The sequence below is a fragment of the Copadichromis virginalis genome, linkage group LG10, assembly GCF_057382275.1.
Source record: "Copadichromis virginalis isolate Kocher_CV1m ecotype Utaka linkage group LG10, C_Virginalis_male_GT1.1, whole genome shotgun sequence".
In the NCBI taxonomy this organism is placed as follows: domain Eukaryota; kingdom Metazoa; phylum Chordata; class Actinopteri; order Cichliformes; family Cichlidae; genus Copadichromis; species Copadichromis virginalis.
Window position 1 is genome coordinate 11431069 of NC_140627.1, and position 18609 is coordinate 11449677.

The 18609-nt window shown below is 41.9% G+C and overlaps 1 protein-coding gene across 2 annotated transcripts in view; it reads left to right on the forward strand.

Annotated features, from left to right (window-relative positions):
• gabra3 (gamma-aminobutyric acid type A receptor subunit alpha3) overlaps window positions 1–18609 on the forward strand; it is a 120429-nt gene that overhangs the window by 57418 nt on the left and 44402 nt on the right. For both annotated transcript variants that reach the window (XM_085469797.1, XM_085469798.1), the window contains exons 3-4: window positions 5788–5909; window positions 11410–11477. In XM_085469797.1, coding sequence (XP_085325923.1) covers window positions 5788–5909; window positions 11410–11477 — 190 coding nt within the window. The remainder of the gene's footprint in view (window positions 1–5787; window positions 5910–11409; window positions 11478–18609) is intronic.

Here is an 18609-nt window from a genome sequence, read left to right on the forward strand (position 1 = left end):
TTTAATTTCAGGGCTGTAAAATGCTTTACTATAATCTGTTTCTGCAACACTGTGTGCTTGCTGCTCCTAAACATCGAGGATAAAGCTCTGCAAAAGTCCATGCAAGTTTGTTTCCTGTCTATAGAAAATAGTCAGTCGTCATCACTTTAACAGGGAGTGTAGTGCTGTTGTGTACAAATATTAATTACTGTCTGGATTTTGAGATATAGCAGCTCACTGTCTGCCTTTTCATGTAAGTGAGCAATTGTGCAGTGTGGGGAAACTGAGACTTTTTGTGGAAAATATGTAGGAATCGGCTATCAAGAGGACCAAAAGCACAGAGTGACTCCTGTTAATGGTTGTTAACAAGTAATCGTTCAGTGTAACACTTCACAGTTCAATTCTTTTTTTAATTTGTGTCATCAAAATAAATAACATAAAAATGGGCTTACACCACCCTTTTAAATAAATAGACAAATGGATATTTTACATGAAAAAAACATGGACTGTACCATTGTCATGTAGGCAGTAATAGACTGCAACTAACAAGTCTTTACTTACATTTCTCTGTCTATTCATTTAACTAGCAGTAGCTAGTCATTGTAACTCAGATATAAGGATCGTTAAATACACAATATATTCAAACCCTCTGCGGTGTGGAAAGAGAGGACATGCTCAAGGTGGGCGCTTTGAAGGTTACTCTGTGTCCTCTCATCAACAATACTTCACTGGCCTTTGGATCCAGTCCACGAGTTAACATTTAATGCCTTAGTGTTGCTGATAAATTAACATGTGTTCAAATGCACATATTACGTCATATTTTCGTCAAGTTAGTGGGTTTAGACACCCCCGGAAACTGGTACAGTCCACTCCCACAGACAAAACAAAGCAAAGAACCAGGTGGCGATGTTACAAATGAAGTGAAGCAACCAGGAAAATAAAATGGATAACGAGAATTTCAAATGCATTTTTCATATGGATAATTTTGCAAATTGAACAAAGAACTACAAAGCACAGACGTTTGTTATCCTTTTGAATTGAATACCATTTATCTGCTCCTGTTTCAGGCTCCTGCTGCTGCCATGCCGTTTTCTGCAGCACGATATAACAGAGCCATTGTTAAAGTTAGTTGTAACACCTGTGCTCTTCCTAGATACAAGTCAAGTACCCACTGTGAAAAAGGCCCATTGTTAGCTTAAAGGTCCTGCACACCCACACAGCTGTTTCCACTTATCCTTATTATTAAACCTGCTCAGGCTGGAGAAGAATACAAGCCGAAGCTCCGAGCGCTAGCGCACTGCACCTTTTTTAGAGCAGTCATATCGGTTTCATTTACAGTCACTGCCTCAGTAAATAAAACACGAGCCACTTGTGTTCAATGTCACAAGTGGCTCGTGTTAGTCTGTGTTAGTCACTCATTTGATATGAAAATGGTCAATAAGAATTAAAAAGTACGAGGTCCAACTAATCTTTCCATGTCTTCCTGCAGCCACTAATGAAAATGAATTAATTCTCACAATTCTGTTGCAAACTGATCTGATGATGAATTGGGGCCTTTTACTGATAGTTTTCCGGGCTGTCTTCACACAGCATCGGTAAATATCACTCATCTCATGTTCAAATATTCATAATTCACTTTTAACCATCAAAGTCCAACTTTAGAGTAGCTACACAGAATAATGCGATCAGACATCCTGGAAGTCATTAATAATTAACAGTATTTATATGCTGAGCCTATGACTAATATCAATGTTTAATAAAAGAAAGTATTTGTCAAATTTGGCGTTGACACGAAACTAAGACATACAGCAGTAATTGTTTTTTTCGGGGGTCTTTTTGCTCCTATTGCAACTCCTCCCCCCCGAAATTCAAACATCGTGTTATGTGCAGATATAATGGCTGTTTGGTTCTTTGTGCTTCTTTTAAAATTGGATTCATGTGCTTGTGTTGAGATGGTGTGAATAATGAATGGGGTTGAGGGAGTGAAACACAGCAGCTGGCACGATTATAAAACCTCTGTGTTTCAATAAAAATGATGTCAAATACAGAGGGAATGTCCCATTTCTTTAGTCCTCATCAGTGAATTTAAACAGCTGGCGCCTACTGGAAGAGGTTACAAGAGTGTGTGTTTTTGTGTGTGTGTGTGTCACAGAAAGCGTGTGTGTTTCAGTTAAACATGCAGATGCTACACGCCACACATTTGCTTTGTTTTTTTTCTGAAGTGGATATATGTGCAGCAGATGTTGCTCGAACGGTTTCTTAGCGACTAAGGGGTTCTCATTAATTTTTGAATTTCCATCGGTGCCGTCTGAGAGGCCACAGAGGCTTTTTGTTTGATATATGATTCATGTTAAGTGAGATATCACCTATTGCAGTTAAACTCTTCCCAGCCATTTCTAAAAGCTTTTTTTGTATTTTGGTGTTTTCGGTGTGTCTGAGCTACTTCAAACACACATGCCTGTCCATTTTTGATAAGTTGCGTGAATGGAAAATCCAGAATTATCCAGTATTACTTCATTCAAATATTTATGAGTACACTGTTATGCTGTCATATTTTAATATATTTTTTTGCCAGAGCATAATTATAGAGGTAGGTGCTTATTTGACAGTTGGAATATATCAAAACATGCCCTGCTCGATGGGGTTCAAGTCGTGAGCTTGGAGTTAAAAGGCTCGGTCTCAGTGGAGTGCACTCACAAGTTACGAAGCCTCAAACATCTGACATCATCTGTCTTATCACTTGCCCTCGGTTCTGGAAGTTGCATTCTTTATTATTTTCCATGTTCACCTTGGTGCAGAGGTGGCATTAGGTTTTGATTCTGTCATTTTGATGGACGCGGTTGTAAAAAGAAATCCATTGTAATCAGATTTTGTCTTTTTTTAAAATATTTTTTTAATGGTAAAATGATGAGTCATACTAGAAGAGTCAATTTTGTTACAATAACTAATATACAGCATAGAAAAGAGTGTCCATTTATGAGGGCATGAAAAGGAAAGACGAACAGAAATTCCAGTTGTGTCATGTCAACAAAACGAGAAGAAGATTAATGATTTTTTTAAATCTTGTGCAGTTACAGCAGAAATGCACAAAAACACCACTGTCGTTGTTCAAACAAAACGTGCACTTAGTGAACTCGGTGTACTTGCGCCTGCTTGGCATCATCAAGTCTATCAAGGGAGATTGCTGCAGAGGCAATTTCTTCCATTTTACATTTTTCCTCTGGGTAGACAACTTTTTTGGGCCCTATTTGATTTTATTGTGAAGTCTCAACTCGTCCCTCTGCTGCCACCTTGAATGCTAAAATTACCAGCAGCATTTCAGCACAAGTTTCATAACTGAGGAAGGTTTTCACCCGGGGAAGTGATATGAACCCTCTGAAAGTTTCCGACTTTCTTGGGACTTTCTGAGCATGTGCTGTTAATACTTGGGGGTACAGCCAAACCTGTGAACCTGTCGTGGTCATACAGTTAGTCCCAGGTGCACAACTTTTGTACACAACCTCAGTGAATTTTAAATCAAACAACCAAGATGTGATTGAAGGGCATACTTTCCAGCTTTAATTTAAGGGTTTACAACAAATTAGTAACTGTTTAGTAATTGGAGCCATTTTTACTTGAGCCTCAGGCTCAAAACCAGTCGGACAATTGGCTGTAAGCTGTTTGCTGCCCAAGTGAAACCACTGGTTTCAAACAGCTCTCGAACAAGACATTTCAAAGTTCTGAAAAAAATAAACTCATTGGACAGATAAAACCAAGATGAACTTTTCAACCAGAAGCTGTAAAACTGACAGGACTTCACATTGTAAATGGATACTGACCCAAAGCAATCTGCAAAAACAACCCTAGAGTTTCTCAAGGCAGAGAAATGAGAAATTCTTCAGTGGCCAAGTCAGTTACCTGATCTCAGTCCAATAAAGAGCTTGCTTTTCTGCTGTTAAATACAAAACTGGAGGCCGAAAGAAGCACAAACAAGCAGCAACTGAAGGCAGCTGCAGTAAAGGCCTCGAGGGAGGAAACACAGCATTTGGTGATGTTCAAAATAACAGAAAACAAAGTATGAACCTAACTGTAGACATGGTATGAGACCTCAGTGGAAGATTTTACAGCACATGTTGAATGCTATGTTATTAAAGACACAAATCACTGAGTGCTGCAAGTACTTTTCTCAGTAGTGTTGTGTGAGAGTTATGCAATGTACTGGTAGAAGGCCCCCAGTGTTCTTATTTCAAAATGAGCAGCTTTCAGATGAGTTAAATACTTAAAACACACAAGAGCAACTTGTTTCTGTTTACTGTGAAGTCCAACAAACAATGTTTCAAAGAGTCAATCACAAATAATTGGAAGTGTAATTTGCAGACAGTGGAGGTGTGCCGTCTTTCGCCTCCGGCTCTTCATCTAAGAGCTCACCCCATTAAACTTCTATTACTGTCGTCCATAATTAAAACTGATCCACTGTCAAAAAAGAAAATAAAATGTTATTTCATACATGCATTTTATGCAATAACCATCTTGCTTCATTAGCTTTTCACAGTAAAAGTCACCCAACCCAAATGCTTTCCCTGTGAGGCGCCAACAATTTAACGCAGCCCCCAGTACATGTTAGGAAATCGATTAGTAAACAGTCAAGGTTTCTCTACTAATGCAGAACATAAAAGAAAGTTAAAAGCAATAAAAAACACATTGTAAAAGAAGTGCTAACTGTGCCGCATTACATTACCTTTATAATCAATATAAATACAAAGTTCCCTGTAATATTGATAGCACAGTATCCTTTATATAAACCAGAGGGTTTTAATGTTTAATTTAACACCGAATAAAGTATAACTGGCAGAGTTTACACATTTCAACCTGCCTAATATAAAAACAGCACTTTATCATATTTTGTAAAGCTTTAAAAGCATTTATGCTTGGTGTATTGTACAACATGAGTGCCACTACATTATGGAGGGAATAATCGCTAGAACACGAAGGAACCCTGATGCTTAATTGATATTTTTTATTGCCCACACATGCCCTCATAATGGCCACTTAGCTAAACTGAAGTACTTTGCCCAGATGCCTCAAAATTATGATGCGTTTTGTGTAGGAAGGCCATTTTTAAGATCCCTAACTCCCCGAGCTGATAATAATTACAATTGCATACATTTAAAGAGGTGACCTTCACCCAGTAAGTGTTTTAATGGATAATGCTGTAGCTCCAGTGGACTCTTTATATTGACTTGTTATTTTAGCAGGCATTAAGCTACAGAAAGTCAAGAGAAAACACAGTTTCCCAGTTTTCTGGGATTTCCTTTGAGGATCTTTCACGGAATATACACGATTCGTTTCCTTCCTTCCTTACAGAAGTGTGAAGGGCTGCATGTGGAAGAGTGCATGTGGGCATGGAGGGGTGGTTGACGAGGATTACTTTTATATTATAGGTCAGCTCCCAGGGGGATTTTAACTTAATTAAAGATGGTACTCATTAACTCATCACTGTTCCACATATAGTGGCCTTTTCATTTCACTACAGTATTGTTATGTTGGGGATTGTGGGTCGTGTAAATTAATAACTAATGGTTGATAGCATATGATGAATTCTCGAACAAAATGCTGCTGAGTGTTTTCTTTTTGGGAAACAACTCATTACTATAAATGTATTCTTTTTCTAAAAACGGAGAGTCCACCCAGTCGAGACAGTGGGAGATACTAACAAACAGCAGGCTTTCACACTGTTGTACGCAGTGTCAGCATATCAGTGGTTTTGCTAAATCTGACAGCTTTTGTTATTCTTGAACTCCACTTTCTTTTCCTTGTTTTTCCCTGCAGGGCAGTAGTTGGACACAGAGAGCCGTTGCCTGATGACAGTAAAGACAACATCACCATTTTCACCCGAATCTTAGACAGGCTGTTGGATGGATATGACAACAGGCTCCGTCCCGGGTTGGGAGGTAAGCAGTGCTTAGTTCCTAAACAGCTGTACTGATGATGGATACACAAAAATGTTAATCACACTGTAATCCCAAATGCTGAAAATCATTAAATACATTAATTAATCTACTAGGTCCTATGTCATTTCCTTCCTGTTGCATTAATGAAATGGATTATTTTTGATTAAGTTGAACTTCTTTTGCAGATTAAGTGAGATTAAGTCATTTTACTTATTTTCATACTTTTCTTTCACTGTTGTGGCTTTTTCCCATTAATATTAGTTAATATAGAGTGGGTGTGCTGGGTAAGTTCTGGATTTAAGTAGCAAATTATCATCGTGTTTTGCAGAGTGATGTTTGCTGTGCAAAGACAGAACTTTGATGTAAACCTCAAGCTGTCGTCCTGATGCGTGAATCATTGCGTACAGTAGAATAAAGCGTAACAGTCGCATTTAATTTAAATATCAGGAGTTTATGTTGTTTCATTTCAGAATAGAATTACTTACATCTTCCTAAGGGAGTGGGAAAAAAGTGCTATAGTGCAAAATTTATTAACATAGTTGTGTAATAGAATATGAGTCCTGTTAAAGAAAATGTTGAAGTTGAATTATTGGCGTTTTTGTAATCAAGGGGTGTGTGAAGCATGAATCCATCTATTTAACTTGTGACTTAAATGCATGGGTTACAAGGTGTCAGATATTTATGGCTCTTTAGCCATTATTAGGGTTGGCGAAAAATAATCTTAATTACAGTGGGGCAAAAAAGTATTTAGTCAGCCACCGATTGTGCAAGTTCCCCCACCTAAAATGATGACAGAGGTCAGTAATTTGCACCAGAGGTACACTTCAACTGTGAGAGACAGAATATGAAAAAAAAATCCATGAATCCACATGGTAGGATTTGTAAAGAATTTATTCTTAAATCAGGGTGGAAAATAAGTATTTGGTCAATAACAAAAATACAACTCAATACTTTGTAACATAACTTTTGTTGGCAATAACAGAGGTCAAACGTTTACTATAGGTCTTTACCAGGTTTGCACACACAGTAGCTGGTATTTTGGCCCATTCCTCCATGCAGATCTTCTCGAGAGCAGTGATGTTTTGGGGCTGTCGCCGAGCAACACGGACTTTCAACTCCCGCCACAGATTTTCTATGGGGTTGAGGTCTGGAGACTGGCTAGGCCACTCCAGGACTTTCAAATGCTTCTTACGGAGCCACTCCTTTGTTGCCCGGGCGGTGTGTTTTGGATCATTGTCATGTTGGAAGACCCAGCCTCGTTTCATCTTCAAAGTTCTCACTGATGGAAGGAGGTTTTGGCTCAAAATCTCACGATACATGGCCCCATTCATTCTGTCCTTAACACGGATCAGTCGTCCTGTCCCCTTGGCAGAAAAACAGCCCCATAGCATGATGTTTCCACCCCCATGCTTCACAGTAGGTATGGTGTTCTTGGGATGCAACTCAGTATTCTTCTTCCTCCAAACACGACGAGTTGAGTTTATACCAAAAAGTTCTACTTTGGTTTCATCTGACCACATGACATTCTCCCAATCCTCTGCTGTATCATCCATGTGCTCTCTGGCAAACTTCAGACGGGCCTGGACATGCACTGGCTTCAGCAGCGGAACACGTCTGGCACTGCGGGATTTGATTCCCTGCCGTTGTAGTGTGTTACTGATGGTGACCTTTGTTACTTTGGTCCCAGCTCTCTGCAGGTCATTCACCAGGTCCCCCCGTGTGGTTCTGGGATCTTTGCTCACCGTTCTCATGATCATTTTGACCCCACGGGATGAGATCTTGCGTGGAGCCCCAGATCGAGGGAGATTATCAGTGGTCTTGTATGTCTTCCATTTTCTGATGATTGCTCCCACAGTTGATTTTTTCACACCAAGCTGCTTGCCTATTGTAGATTCACTCTTCCCAGTCTGGTGCAGGTCTACAATACTTTTCCTGGTGTCCTTCGAAAGCTCTTTGGTCTTGGCCATGGCGGAGTTTGGAGTCTGACTGTTTGAGGCTGTGGACAGGTGTCTTTTATACAGATGATGAGTTCAAACAGGTGCCATTCATACAGGTAACGAGTGGGGGACAGAAAAGCTTCTTACAGAAGACGTTACAGGTCTGTGAGAGCCAGAGATTTTCCTTGTTTGAGGTGACCAAATACTTATTTTCCACCCTGATTTACGAATAAATTCTTTACAAATCCTACCATGTGAATTCATGGATTTTTTTTTTCACATTCTGTCTCTCACAGTTGAAGTGTACCTCTGGTGCAAATTACTGACCTCTGTCATCATTTTAGGTGGGGGAACTTGCACAATCGGTGGCTGACTAAATACTTTTTTGCCCCACTGTATGTCTTTTGACTATGTTTAGTCAAAAGAGCAGGTCTAAGGAGCAGCATTTCTATGCTTCACTGAGGCACTTATTGATCCAACTGAACACTGTGGTTCAGTCCAGATGTATAGGAGACACATTTATTTATAAATAGAATTGATATATTTTTTTCTTTAAAAAAAAACTGTTACATAACTGATATGTGTCATGTTCTACATCTCAAACTGGTGCTTGAGGAAGTGAGTTAGGTGAGGTCGGAAGGCTAATTTGGCCCCTTATCAACACAGTAAGCAGTTGCTGCAGCAGTGCCTGACACATATTTATGAAGGTTATAAACTTCTAAGCCTGTAGCACACTCCTGTTCATCAGCACACATACTTACAGGTGCCATTGGCCCAACATGCACAGGGTGCAGGTTATTTTATATATCCTTATGCAATTTTCATGTTGCTCTTTTCTAAATGTATATATTCAAACAAACTACTGACATTTTCTTTGTGGTGTAAATATCAGATATTAGACTAGTGTAGCTGAAACTTCAATTTTCTTCTCAACTGAAGGTTTTTGGCTTCATGAAACCAAACTGACACTATGCACTGCTAGTGGACAATACGGAGCATTTTTTTTTTTACATCACTCTTGTGGAAAAGTGCGTTCCCTTGGGTGAACATCTTTGTTCAATCATGCCCAAATGGCAAATAAGCACACACGTCAGTGGAAATCCCACTAATTGATGCCATTTCATCCAAATATCCGTGCCCTAAAAGACAACAGCAAGCCCACATGCTCAAACGTGCTTTACCATTTCTCAGCCAGTCAGCTGGAATGTCCAATTCTGCTCTACTGCTTGATTCACATGCCATGAGCATACCTACTGGGCAACAGGCCTACCATGCTGGATGACTCGGGCTCTGTGGCAGTAACCAGGAAAAGGAACCAAACATAGGTTGTTCGTGTTATATTCCCATCTCCAAAGGCAAAACAGATGATCAGGTGTCTCTCTGTACAGAAGTGACTGCCTATAGGTTAAAGCACAATTCTATCAACACCTCTTTACTCACAGTTCTTTAGGAAAATTGTCACTAAGCAAAGCAAATAGTAGGACTGAAGCTGAAATGATTCTGATTGGTTAAAATATGTCAGTTATTTGTATGTAAGTAGGGTGCCATAGCTGTACATATTTCTAAAGTTGCTTTATGCACTGGTGTATCATAGCTTTATTACTTTTTATGAAGGCACAGAATGGGGACCTGTTTGAATTTTTCATATTTGAAATCCTCTTTGATATTTAATAGACAGGAAGGTGGTGACATTTATTATCCTCTTATTTCTTTATTCATCAAAAATATGACAGGAATGTATAAAATATATAAATTATAAATTTAACATTTTATGATATATTTTAAAATGTATTTTAAATGTAAAATATTGTAAAACTATTTGACACAGGTTTAAATCTGCAGATTAGATTAGGAGCATCTGCCCTTCACACAGACCAGGCGCCACGCTTTTGTATAGCAGGGATGCTTTAATGTCTAAAGCTGCTGCCTGCACAAGAAGAAAAGCACCAATCTTCCTCCTGCTGGCCACCCCATGCCTTCTGAAAAAACAGTCATGTGGGACCATCTCAGACAAGCAGACTGGGCAGAAACTGGAAAAATGCCATTTCATTTTATTTTCAGCAGCATCTATTAGCTCTGCCCTATGCTCCAGTGCTTTGTTGTAAACAGAAACAGGGCAAATCATTCTGTTCCCCTGCCTATGTCTTCCATGCAAACTGCTGACTTGGTGTTGTGATAATCGTGTATTTGTGAGAGCTATTTGAGTCACAGAAATGATTAATGTGGAAGTGGATCTCCTCCCTTGGGATGGAAAGGGGGGGGTCTTTGCTAAAGGATTAAAGACCTCACCTGTGGGTGGCCATTTAGATCTGGGACACAGTTAGAGCGAGGATCCATTCACTTTTGGAGAAAAGCCTCATCACTCTCTAGTCGTTGCACCACCGGGAGCAGCTATTTGTCTCGCCAGCGGCCCAAGAGCCTGCTTTACACGGTTACCCCAGAGGAGCTGATTCAGCCCACACTGAAGAGGGCAAATTTTGATCTGTCATGACTTTCATCTCATGCCCTACTTAATGCGATGTTAAAATCATTAGTGACGTGTTTGGAAACAATCCTTCCACATCGCATATTTCATATCACAATTAAAGGTCTGCACTAGCATGCCGTATAATGATCAGTGTGATCGGTGTTGCAAATTCAGGAATCATCTATAAATCATTATGACAGAAAAGCAATTATGGGGCTTTTATTGTTACATAACATGCAAGGATGCATGTCATTAAAACTGAAGAAATACATCTTCCTTAAGAATAGACACAGTAGAAAGTCTTATAGAGTTATGACAGAATCAGACTCAGTGTTTGTATGTGTGTGTAACTGCAAAACATGTGTACATTATCTGAGTTAAAAAATGCTTAATGTTAAGCTGCTGCATATTATTCCTGAGCCAGTAGTCCTTTAAGGCTGACTAAAATCATTTTGGGTCAAAAGGGAATCTCATCTCTGAAGATACAGACTTGGGCGTGGCCCAAAGCAAATTTTATGCCTCAGTGGTCAAAAACGAGCTTGAGCCAAACAAATGGTAGTTTTACTGAATGGATAACTTTCAGAAGCATCTGTGAAGCTGCTCGCAGCAACATTTTGCCTCCGAATTGAGGTCAAGGAAGAAGGAAAAAAAACAAACAACAACTCCTGGGCCAAATCCTTAGGACTGTTATAGCCAGTGCTGTGTGTATTTTAGAAAATGTCTTATATTATTGGTGTAGCATTATGTTCTTAAACCAGCAGCCTGTGCTACAAGAACACGGATTTGATGAAATGATCCATAAAGACAGTTTGAATCCAGGTATTAAGCCGTCCAGGAGGACACAAATTCCTCCCTGAGCATGCATAAGTCTTCTGCATTTGTTTTATTTTTTTCCTTCAAATTGAGCTGTTTCTCTAACCGTTTAATACTCTAGGCTTTTTCTAAGGTAGCTTAGTTAAAATCCAACCAGCAAACTTCACTGTCATGCACACAAACAATCAGCTTAACAAAGACAGAGCTCCAGCAATGCTTTTTTTGTGTACAGACTGAGTAATGACCGTAATGTGTTCTGGTCCTCGTTGTCTCTTTTCCTCAGAGAGCGTAACAGAAGTGAGGACAAACATCTATGTCACGAGTTTTGGACCCGTTTCAGACACAGACATGGTGAGTATCAGTTTCCTCAGCTTCCTCCTCACTCTGATCAGAATCATCAAACCTAAGAAGGCTTTCATCCCTTTACCTGTTACTGTTTGGCAGAGGTGCTTAGTGTGGCATTTGGATTGTGTAAGCATCTTTGCTTCAAGGTCCTTGTAGAGGATGTTGGATTTGTTGGTCTTAGCTATTCATGCATTTTTTATTATTATTATTAGTAGTAGTAGTAATGGTTTTGTGTACATATATTTATGTTATATACTAGCAGACAACTTTCGGATGGTGCTTTTCCTTGTCAAAGTGGTCTCCCTGTAAAACACATCCTTTAAAAGCCTCAGATGACCCTCTTTAAGCAGCAATTGCCTGAGAATTTTTATGCGTTGTCATGAGACCCTGTACAGCATTTGACATATTTGATCATGCAGCTCTAATTGACCGCCTTGAGCTCTGGGTTTGTTTCCGAGGCTGAGCACAGAGCTGGCTTGACAGCCTGCATGACATAGCAAGATTAGTGCGTTTTTGCCAAACTTTGAGTGTTTCGGTCTCACTGGAGCTCTGCTTCACTCTGTTCTGGGGCTCTAAGCGTAGCTCCTCTACAGCAGCTTGTGTTCACACTGTCAGACTCGAACGCGAGTCGATGAGGATCTCCTGAGGATGTCATAAACTTGTGTGAAGACGGTTACAGAGGATGTTAAAGGTGAACGGCTTTACTTCCTTAATGGTATATGACAGATGTTCTTTATGTTAACTAACTCAACTGTAGAGTACAGAGACACATAAATATTCATGCTGTCATGGTTAAGTGTGCCGGGTAACAAAGACACAAATAAAATGAGTGGGTGTATATCTGTATATAATTAGATAAGTACAGTGGGGCAAAAAAGTATTTAGTCAGCCACCGATTGTGCAAGTTCCCCCACTTAAAATGATGACAGAGGTCAGTAATTTGCACCAGAGGTACACTTCAACTGTGGATGATAAGATGGCGCCGGTGAGGTCGGCTGCCGTCACGACTGCTCCGACCACTTTTTCTTTGTCTTTGCTTTTTAAGTTAGTTTTCAGCGTTTCTAAATCGGCAAAATCATCACCATTGGGTACATTAGGTATGACAGTGACACTCTTGTTTCTATTGGTATACAATGTACTCACAATTCGAAGTTTTTAACTCCGGATCCGAGCTGGCCGAGTGAGATCTCGAGGGAGAACAAAGGGAAGCGGCGGCGGCCTAGAGGGAAGCGAGCCGGCGTCAGGAACAGGCTGAGAGCTCGTGCACACCGCACACCTCTGCCTAGCATCCTGCTCGCCAACGTCCAGTCACTGGAGAACAAGCTTGACGACCTCAGGGCCAGGATAAAGTTCCAGAGAGACATTCGGGACTGCAATCTCCTCTGCTTCACCGAGACATGGCTGAACCGAGCGGTGCCGGACCACGCCATCCAGCCGGCCGAGTTCTTCTCGGTTCACCGCATGGACAGGACACGGGACTCGGGGAAGTCAAGGGGAGGCGGCGTGTGTTTAATGGTGAACAACAACTGGTGCAACAGTGCGAACGTTGTTCCTCTCACACGCTCCTGCACACCAAATCTGGAACTACTGTCCATCATGTGTCGTCCTTTTTATCTACCTCGGGAATTTACATCGGTCATTGTAAGTGCCGTTTATATTCCACCACAAGCGGACAGGGTCACCGCCTTATGCGAGCTGCATGAGGCACTCACACAGCACCAGACACAACACCGGGACGCTGCGCTTATTGTGACGGGGGACTTTAATAGCGCCAACCTCAAACGCGCAGCGCCGAACTTTTATCAACACATCACCTGCCCCACCAGGGGTGAAAGGACACTGGACCACTGCTACACTACGGTCAAGGACGGCTACAAGGCACAATCCCGCCCCCCGTTTGGCAAATCTGATCACGCCGCCATCTTCCTCATGCCAAAATACAAACAAAGGCTAAAACAGGAAGTTCCGGTTCAGAGGAAGGTCGCGCGCTGGACGGATCAATCGGTGGCCGCGTTACAGGACGCACTCGATGACGCAGACTGGGGCATGTTCAGAAACAGCTCCGACGATGACGTCAACGTGTTTACGGAAGCGGTTGTGGGATTCATCGGGAAACTAGCGGATGATACCGTGGAGACAAAGACTATCACAACGTTTCCCAACCAGAAGCCGTGGGTGGATAAAACCATCTGCAACGCTCTGAGATCCCGCACCGCTGCCTACAACACGGGACTCATGACGGGGGACATGGACCCGTACAAAGCCGCGTCATATAACGTGCGGAGGGCGGTGAAAGAGGCGAAGCAGCGCTACGGGAGGAAACTAGAGTCACAACTCCAACAGAGTGACTCTAGGAGCCTGTGGCGGGGACTAAGGACAATAACGGACTATAAAGCACCAACAACCGGTATGACGAACGCGGCCGTGACTCTGGCAGACGAGCTGAACACTTTCTATGCTCGCTTCGAGGCTGCAGCTAAGGTCTCCAACAATGCTAGTGTTAGCGGCGCTAACGGCTGCAGACAGGAAGATACTGCCAGCACCGGAAACGTGCTCGTCATCTCCGAGCATGAAGTAAGGAGAGCCTTCAAGAGAGTGAACACCAGGAAAGCAGCAGGACCAGACGGCATCCCAGGTCGTATCCTAAGAGACTGCGCATACCAGCTAGCTCCTGTGTTCACTGAGATATTCAACATCTCTTTATCTCAGTCGGTGATCCCCACATGCTTCAAAGAGTCCATCATTGTTCCTGTCCCGAAGAAACCCCACCCTGCTTCTCTCAATGACTATCGCCCTGTAGCCCTCACCTCAGTAGTGATGAAGTGCTTTGAACGCCTGGTCAGAGACTTCATCATTTCTTCACTACCAGACACACTGGACCCACTACAGTTCGCTTACCGTCCAAATCGTTCCACAGACGATGCCATCTCTCATCTCCTCCACACATCACTCACTCACTTGGACACTAGAAGGGGGAATTATGTTAAAATGCTCTTCATAGACTACAGCTCTGCATTTAACACCATAATTCCCTCCACACTCACCACCAAGCTGGAGCATCTGGGACTCAGCTCATCTATGTGTCAGTGGATCTCCAACTTCCTAACTGGCAGACCACAGGCAGTAAGGATGGGCGGACATGTCTCAGCCTCCACCACTCTCAGCACTGGAGCCCCCCAGGGGTGTGTTCTGAGCCCCCTGCTGTACTCTTTGTACACATATGACTGTGTGGCCACTACCAGCTCCACCACCATCATCAAGTTTGCTGACGACACCGTCGTGGTGGGCCTGATCTCTGATAACAACGAGACGGCCTACCTGAAGGAGATTAGGAATCTGGAGAACTGGTGCCAGAGGAACAACCTCCTTCTAAACGTCAGTAAGACAAAGGAGCTGATAGTGGACTTCAGCACTAAGCAGGAGAGGAACTACCAGACCCCCGTCATCAACGAGTGCCCAGTGGAGAGAGTGGACAGCTTCAAATACCTCGGAGTTCACATCACGCAGGACCTGTCATGGTCCTGTCACATCAACACCGTGGTGAAAAAGGCCCGACAGCGTCTCTACCACCTCAGACGCTTGAGAGACTTCCAACTGCCCTCCAAGGTGCTCAGGAACTTTTACTCGTGCACCATAGAGAGCATCCTGGCGGGAAACATCTTAACCTGGTTCGGGAACAGCACCATGCAGGACAGACGAGCTCTACAGAGGGTTGTGCGGTCAGCAGAGCGCACCATCCGCTCCGAGCTCCCTGACCTGCACTCAATCTACAGCAGGCAGTGCTGGACCAAGGCCAGGAAGATCGTGAAGGACCTCAGCCATCCCAACAACAGACTGTTCTCTCTGTTGAGGTCAGGAAAGCGATTCCGCTCCCTGAAGACCAACACAGAGAGACTGAGGAGGAGCTTCTTCCCGCAGGCGATACGGTCTCTCAATCACACCACCACACAGTACTGACCCACACATATGGTTCTTACACACACACTGGACTTTCTGGACTTTGGTTTTGCACAACACTGGTCACTATATTCTTCATTTCCGGTTAATACTTGTACAGCTGCTGTTATTGTGTATATATTTATTTAGATTTAGATTTCTTCATACATTCTTATATAGTTCTATATTGTGTATTGTGTATTTTGTTGTACAGTTATTTTATTTTCAACTTTAATTTATATATTTATCTTTATCTTATTCTTCCCAGTTAAATTTACCCTTCATTCTAATTTGTGTTGTACAGTTATTTCATTTTTAACCTTAATTTATATTTTATTCCTTCCTAGTTAAATTTACCCTTTTTAATTTTTCATATTTATTTCCTTTCTTATTCATAGCCTTTTCCTTTTTTGTTTTCTTTAGGTCACGAGCAGTTGTCCAAGCATTTCACTACATATCGTACTGTGTATGACTGTGTACGTGACAAATAAAAATTTGAATTTGAATTTGAATTTGAGAGACAGAATGTGAAAAAAAAATCCATGAATTCACATGGTAGGATTTGTAAAGAATTTATTCGTAAATCAGGGTGGAAAATAAGTATTTGGTCACCTCAAACATGGAAAATCTCTGGCCCTCACAGACCTGTAACGTCTTCTGTAAGACGCTTTTCTGTCCCCCACTCGTTACCTGTATGAATGGCACCTGTTTGAACTCATCATCTGTATAAAAGACACCTGTCCACAGCCTTAAACAGTCAGACTCCAAACTCCGCCATGGCCAAGACCAAAGAGCTTTCGAAGGACACCAGGAAAAGTATTGTAGACGTGCACCAGACTGGGAAGAGTGAATCTACAATAGGCAAGCAGCTTGGTGTGAAAAAATCAACTGTGGGAGCAATCATCAGAAAATGGAAGACATACAAGACCACTGATAATCTCCCTTGATCTGGGGCTCCACGCAAGATCTCATCCCGTGGGGTCAAAATGATCATGAGAACGGTGAGCAAAGATCCCAGAACCACACGGGGGGACCTGGTGAATGACCTGCAGAGAGCTGGGACCAAAGTAACAAAGGTCACCATCAGTAACACACTACAACGGCAGGGAATCAAATCCCGCAGTGCCAGACGTGTTCCGCTGCTGAAGCCAGTGCATGTCCAGGCCCGTCTGAAGTTTGCCAGAGAGCACATGGATGATACAGCAGAGGATTGGGAGAATGTCATGTGGTCAGATGAAACCAAAGTAGAACTTTTTGGTATAAACTCAACTCGTCGTGTTTGGAGGAAGAAGAATACTGAGTTGCATCCCAAGAACACCATACCTACTGTGAAGCATGGGGGTGGAAACATCATGCTATGGGGCTGTTTTTCTGCCAAGGGGACAGGACGACTGATCCGTGTTAAGGACAGAATGAATGGGGCCATGTATCGTGAGATTTTGAGCCAAAACCTCCTTCCATCAGTGAGAACTTTGAAGATGAAACGAGGCTGGGTCTTCCAACATGACAATGATCCAAAACACACCGCCCGGGCAACAAAGGAGTGGCTCCGTAAGAAGCATTTGAAAGTCCTGGAGTGGCCTAGCCAGTCTCCAGACCTCGACCCCATAGAAAATCTGTGGCGGGAGTTGAAAGTCCGTGTTGCTCGGCGACGGCCCCAAAACATCACTGCTCTCGAGAAGATCTGCATGGAGGAATGGGCCAAAATACCAGCTACTGTGTGTGCAAACCTGGTGAAGACCTATAGTAAACGTTTGACCTCTGTTATTGCCAACAAAGGTTATGTTACAAAGTATTGAGTTGTATTTTTGTTATTGACCAAATACTTATTTTCCACCCTAATTTACGAATAAATTCTTTACAAATCCTACCATGTGGATTCATGGATTTTTTTTTCACATTCTGTCTCTCACAGTTGAAGTGTACCTCTGGTGCAAATTACTGACCTCTGTCATCATTTTAGGTGGGGGAGCTTGCACAATCGGTGGCTGACTAAATACTTTTTTGCCCCACTGTAAATGAAATATAATTAAATGAGATGAAGTAATTAAATGTCAGTATTAGTACACAAAAGAAGAGATTTGTTGGAAGAATCAGAAAATTAATTAATTAGTGAAAAGAAAAAAGAACAAATAGAGGAGGAGACCAGCCAACCGACGACAAAAGAGGTACCGCCATGCAAGTCAGAATTGATATTAGTCTACGTGGTTGGTGGCTTCTTTATTTTCCTATGCTATGCAATCCCTGAGTCAACACACACCTTTCTAATGGCCCAAATCAATCCAAAGTTATTGCGATCATGTGCAGTCAGCTTGCAATCTCAATACTTTAGATTCAAAGACCAGGCCTGCAACCACTTGCAGTCATTCGCTTTCTTTCAAGCAACTTTGGTGTCTCAGGATGGCGATAATCAACAATAAATCTATCTCTCTATCAGTTGAATGGGGTCTGAGATTGATTCAGATGTGTTGGAAATCTGTCCACATTTATAAATTAGACAACAGTTATTTGCAAATGTTTCCAGAGTCGGGACTCAACTGTTTGGAGACCAGTTGCTACCTGTTCAGTAACTCTGCAGTCAACTGTGGTTGTTTCAGCTACTTACTTTTGATTGTCAAATGCGAAAATGTAATGCAATAACTGGGCAGGCACTGGCTTTTGGTAGTCACGAGAAAATTGCCATCCTGTTCTTATTCTACTGTGACTGAGCGATAATCCTGACTTTTAATAATTAGAAATTATTGTAACTGTAATAAATAATTTCATTATATTAGTGTTTAAAATAGGGTTGCCACTGTAGTAATCATGGTAGTTAAATGACTTCTAATCCCAAATTTGATACCTGAAAAGACTACAAATTATTTGTGTATAATGCACTTACCCATTTATATACTGTATAGTGCCGGTATAGTGATGTGTCACTAGTCAAAAAAAGGTTGTGGTCTAATGATGAAAAAACACCTTTCCACATCCAGGGGTCGGTCCAGTTGTTCTTTTTGCTGTAATTTTTTGTTTGTTTGCTTGATTTGTTCTCTTTTAAGCAACAAAATGACAATATACATGGATACATAACAAGGGCAATATATAAATCCATTCACCCATTCGCTTATCCTTTTCAGGGTCGCGGGGGGCGCTGGAGCCTATCCCAGCTGTCATAGGGCGAGACGTGGGGTACACCCTGGACAGGTCGCCAGTCTGTTGC